General features: G+C 34.8%; 1 protein-coding gene across 1 annotated transcript; it reads right to left on the bottom strand.

The window, feature by feature from the left end:
• Positions 1-200: 200 nt before the first annotated feature.
• LOC130649349 (inactive tyrosine-protein kinase transmembrane receptor ROR1-like) lies at positions 201-2069 on the bottom strand. Its single transcript, XM_057455612.1, has one exon. It carries the CDS (start codon positions 1356-1358, stop codon positions 834-836), a length of 525 nt encoding a protein of 174 aa, XP_057311595.1. The 5' UTR covers positions 1359-2069; the 3' UTR covers positions 201-833.
• Positions 2070-5224: the final 3155 nt, after the last annotated feature.

Here is a 5224-nt window from a genome sequence, read left to right as displayed (position 1 = left end):
TATACTTTTGATGACGTAACAAACAGAAAATATACTGCCGTTTTGTTCCTTTTGTAACGTACTATAAGTGTGCAATGTTGGCTTCTATTTGGAAAAGCTTATGAAGAGTTTTTCAGGGTGCGGAATATATTCTGAAAAGCACGGACTTCTCACCCATAAGTCAAGATGCTTAAACAAAATTAACTTAAGCTCAAGAGGAGTATTTTGAGTGTACACATTCTCAGACAAGATTTATTATAATATGGAATTCGTTAGGATTTTGTTGTGAGCTCTTCTTTGTTGTGCCTCTCTTTTGCTGCCGTTACTCAGCCCTTTCGAGGACCGTCCAAAAAAAGTTGGTTTTCGTTAAGATCGGTCACACTTTGTAAAAACGTTTTTCAATGATGCTTAAAAGAATAAAAAATTATTTAAGAAGAAATACACAATAAAACAGTTATTGAAGATGCAACTTGAGATGTAAAGTATTTTTTTTCACGTGCGAGACATATTCAATTTGCTACCGTCGCTGAAGTTCAATGAGTTTGCTTGAAAATGACTATCAAGAACTTTAGTAGTTATTCAAGTAATGGTCAAGTTTTTATTTTGGTTTTTACATTTTCCTGACCCAATTGTTCATGGCATTAAGGTGATATGAGAGACTTTGCTCTTGGTAAAAACGTTACTAAAAAACAGCCACGGAAAATAAAATAGACTTTTAACGCTGAATTTTGTCTATTTTCAAGCATTGTTTTTGACGAATTCACAAATAATTATTTCTTAAATAAAGAAGAAAATGCTAAGTGTTCCACGATCATTTGCGCATATTATTAGCTTTTGCTCTTCCAACTTTGATACTACTCGACACACATTTCCAGATCACAGTATTGCTTTTTGGTATGCATTAGAGTTGTGAAACACCATGGTCGCTCTCTTTCACCACCTGGGTTGCGACAATAGTTATGCTCCCCAAGCCCATCGTCTTTGTCAGACAAATCGTAGTCATGAGAATGTGGATACTTCTTGTTCCACGGTTGGCACATCACTCCTTCTTCTGTGTAATCTAACTTGCCTCTGTAATCACGACCTTTGGTAGCCTTGCTAACACAAACATTATTGCTCTCTGCGCTTGGAATTTGGTTGCAGTTGTACATGGATCTTACTTTAGCGATGTCGAGGTAAGACAATGACTTCCGTTGTCCCAGTTTAGGTTTTAGATGGCTATATTTCTCTTTCACTTTAATTGTTGGAAGGCCGTTTTTTGAAGAAACCATTGGCCCATAATGCATAATTGACCAAAAGTCATAGGCGTAATCAACGATGTCCACATCCTCGGATTCAACACGTTCTAGACAAATACATAGATACAAATACAAAGACATAGAAAAACTAGACCTTAACACAACTCGGTCTGCAAGTTTTCAAACATAGTATGCCAAGGAGTGTGGGTTCCGCCCCCTCTCCACTAATTACTTTTTATAGACCTGTCTAAATTGAATAAAATTTAGCAAGCTTATAGTAAAAAGGAACAAAATTGGAGCAATAATTTTTTGCTTATGGCAGCACTTTTTTATGACGTCAACGAAAGCTAAAAATTTGTTCCAAATACCACTATCTGCTTAAAATAGCACTATCTGCTTAAAGAGCGAATTTTTACCTTCTGGTTAAATTTCTGAAAATCAAATAAAGTTATTTAACATACTGTCTGGTTTTAACATAGGTCGCATGAAAAGTTGCGAGCAATTGGCAGGAAGTCTGGCAGATTTTCTCATGTCGTTCATTTACGGGGCGTTGATATTTTATGCATTGTTAACACTTGATAACACACTTGTTTATAATACGGTAGTCAGATTACTATCTGACTACCATATTTTAAACAAAATAAGGTTATTTTTTGGGAGCTGATCAATAGTATAAGACACTTACTAAAATCCCTTTTTGAGTCCCTCCTTATGTTTTTTCCAAATACTTGTATGAACCTATTTCGGTTAGTTCTACTATGTTCGTGAGGTAGTCCTACTGCATGACCAATCTCGTGAATAACAGAACCGCTACCACAGTTCTCATTGACACCAAGTAATTGTTGTCCAGGAATCAACTCATCACCGGGCAATGCATTGTCAGTTCTTCCAAGAGATGACCAACACCTGAATACGTGATAAAGCAATAATATGTTAGAACTTGTTACGTGAAGAATTTTTGATGGAAAAATCAAAGTATATTGGAGAAGGCTGCGTTCAGTACTTATCGCGTAGAATTTTTTCAGAGATCAAGACAATTTTTTTAAAAGTGCTTTTTCCCTATTGAAAAATTAAAAAAACTCAGAAGCAGCCGTGTCGCAGGATTTGATTGGCTAAAATATGTCTGGAACAGAAATTATGCGTAACGTTAAAATAGCTAAAATTAGCGTTTTATCGAGAGAAACGTTTTTTTCTAGAGTTGCACAGACCATGTTTTATAACTTTAATTTAACAGCTAAAAAAAAGCAAGAAGTCATTTTTTTATCTCGTCCAAATTGTGGCAGTTCCGAAATGTTGTTTTTTGGGAATATTAAATATAAAGTAACTCTTTAGCAAACATCGGTTAATCCCCTGTTCTGTGTATAAAGATAACAACATTCGGATTTGCATACATTCTACGAAGAAAGTTTGATGTGTTACAAATTTGAGGTGCATTTGCCAAGGGTAAGATTTCTTGTTAATAATTTTACGTGTTTTGGTAAGCCAATCCAATTGTTTATTCAATTGTTATAACTTTATGTTATAACTATAGGTTACAGCTACAGACATTCGTCAAAATTGTTCGGTTTGGTGAATACAACTTCAACCCTAAGGAAGTTTCTTTTTCTGCGAAAAAACGAAATAACACGTGGAAAAATATATGCTGTATTTTAATAAACATCTGTACCAACCCATATTCATTTTGATTTCAAAGAAAATATAAACGAAGAGCATGGATATATATTATTTCTGCTACAAGAAGACAACGTTAAAAGCCCCCTTATTTTCATTTAATTTATAAAATGGTAGCAAAACGTTCATTTCAGGCTCAATCCAAGACGTTTTAAAGAAGCATAATTAGGAATTGCCATTGCAACAAACCCGCGAAAAGTGATCCCTTAAAAAAATCTGTTTTGCAAGTATTGTATAAAGGGTAATACCACAGAAAACCATTTAGCAAGTAGGATATTTATGTGCAAACCTATCCAATCGACTCATAGCAAAATTGTTAACACCACGAAATATTATCCCAACTAATCAATCTATTTCGTGCCATGCTATATGGCTGCTAAATTTCATAACATTATTTAACCGAAAGTTATTTAAGGTCAATCATTCCTCCCCCTAGCTTATACTAAAAGCACGATCAAGCTTAGAGTATACTTAGAGTATGTCGACGTTATGCGTTAAAATAAGAAATAAAAAATTTTAACGTTTTTTATGGGTTAATATGAAGTGGTCCGATCTTCACTTTCAAAATAACTGCGACAAGCTGACGAATAATTATACAAGACTAGTTCAGAGTATAGTGCAGTAATAAGCATTATTGTGTATCAGAAATTCGAACTTACTTGCAACACAACAAAAAACACAGATCAAAAGGAATTCCCCAACCTGAGCCTAAATAGGCTTATAAGCGTTACACTTATAAAACTACTAATTTGATACCCAGACAGCCTAGTATAAATAGAATTAAAGATATGTAGAATAGCCTGTAAAAGTTATTTACAGATGGATCGGAAATTTGATAGTGCAAGACCATTTAAAATCTAACATTAGACACCCTCAGTGCATTATTGTCTACTAGTCGTGGTCCGTGGAAAAATCCACGGGTTTGCCCGTCCATTATATTTACCAGTCCCAACAAAGTGGACAAAAATATATCGCATTTGTTATTGGTGCGCATTTTAAAAATTTCGTGCTTCCGTTACGGGACATGGCTTTCGCGAACACACAGACAGACAGATGACGGCTATTATTAAAGAGACTAGTCGTTAACCCGTGGAAAAATCCACGGGGTCGCCCGTTGCGTTCGCTCATCCTTTAAATTTACCCGTCGTAACAAAGTGGATAAAAATATATCGCATTTGATATTCGTGCGCATTTTAAAAATTTCGTGTTTCCGTTACAAGACGCCGCTTTTGCGGACACACAGACAGACGGAATACGGCTATTATTAAAGAGACTAGTCATTAGCGCGTGGAAAAATCTACGGGGTCGTCCGTCAGTTTACCCGTCGCAACAAAGTGGACAAAGATATACCGCATTTGGTATTGGTGCCCATTTTAAAAATTTCGTGTTTCCGTTACGGGACGCCACTCTCGCGGACACACATACAAAATACAGCTATTATTAAAGAGATTTGTGCAAAGAGAATGTTCATTATTTTCTACTTTGTACCTCAAACGAAAATAGCTTTATTTATTATTAACTTTACTTCATTTTAACGTCAAGTTTGAAAAGAACTTGCAATGAGTCGTAAGACGATACGAACTTAGAAAGAAAAGAACACGTGATAAAAGTGCGCCAATGAAACATAAATATACTCATAGAAGCTTACCCAATATTTGAAATTTTGAACAAGATGTAAGGGACGGGATCCCCACCAAACTTTTCTGTGCTGATTTTTTTTATTAAAGCTGAGTCATTCTTTAAATTCACGAATGCGAGACAACCCTTTAATTTCTTCCTCCAGTGCTTGATGGCAAGTCTTATTTCGGCTTTTACATCTTTCTCTAAAATGTCAATTCTTTTTCTTTAGAAACCATAGTGCGCAAAATATTAGAAAGAAGCTGGGATTACGAAGAGACAAGCAATCATTTGTGCTGTTTTGTATTGGGCACCTAAGTTAATTTTCTACTGATACGTAAAAAAATAGGAAAAGACATGATAAGAGACTTGCATGAATTTAAAATGAATGTCAACCGTCTTTGAAGGAAGATATAGTAGACAAATATTTTAGTTTCTATAACCGTAGGGGAAAAATTTTCGCGCGAAGAAAATAACACGAGTTTGGAAGATAAAATTCTTGTGAAAAATTTGATTTTCTGCTTGTTTTTTTAGATTTTTATAGCAAAAGTACCCCTTTCCATTACAGTCATTTAATGAAAAACTCAAAATTTTGATTTCTCCGAGATTGCGAAAATAAAATCCACAAAAAAATATTTTGCTTTTTAACATAAAATCACGAAAAAGCTTAGTTCCAGAATGTTATATTTTCATCGTAAACTAACTTCTGTTTTTCCTCG

This window comes from Hydractinia symbiolongicarpus, chromosome 7, assembly GCF_029227915.1.
Source record: "Hydractinia symbiolongicarpus strain clone_291-10 chromosome 7, HSymV2.1, whole genome shotgun sequence".
In the NCBI taxonomy this organism is placed as follows: Eukaryota; Metazoa; Cnidaria; class Hydrozoa; order Anthoathecata; family Hydractiniidae; genus Hydractinia; species Hydractinia symbiolongicarpus.
The sequence above is the reverse complement of the archived record's forward strand: the minus strand, read 5'-3'. Positions and strand labels throughout refer to the sequence as shown.

Excerpts from the sequence above, each read along its gene's own strand:
- LOC130649349 (XM_057455612.1), bottom strand. The coding sequence starts at position 1,358 with ATGTCTTTGTATTTGTATCTATGTATTTGTCTAGAACGTGTTGAATCC.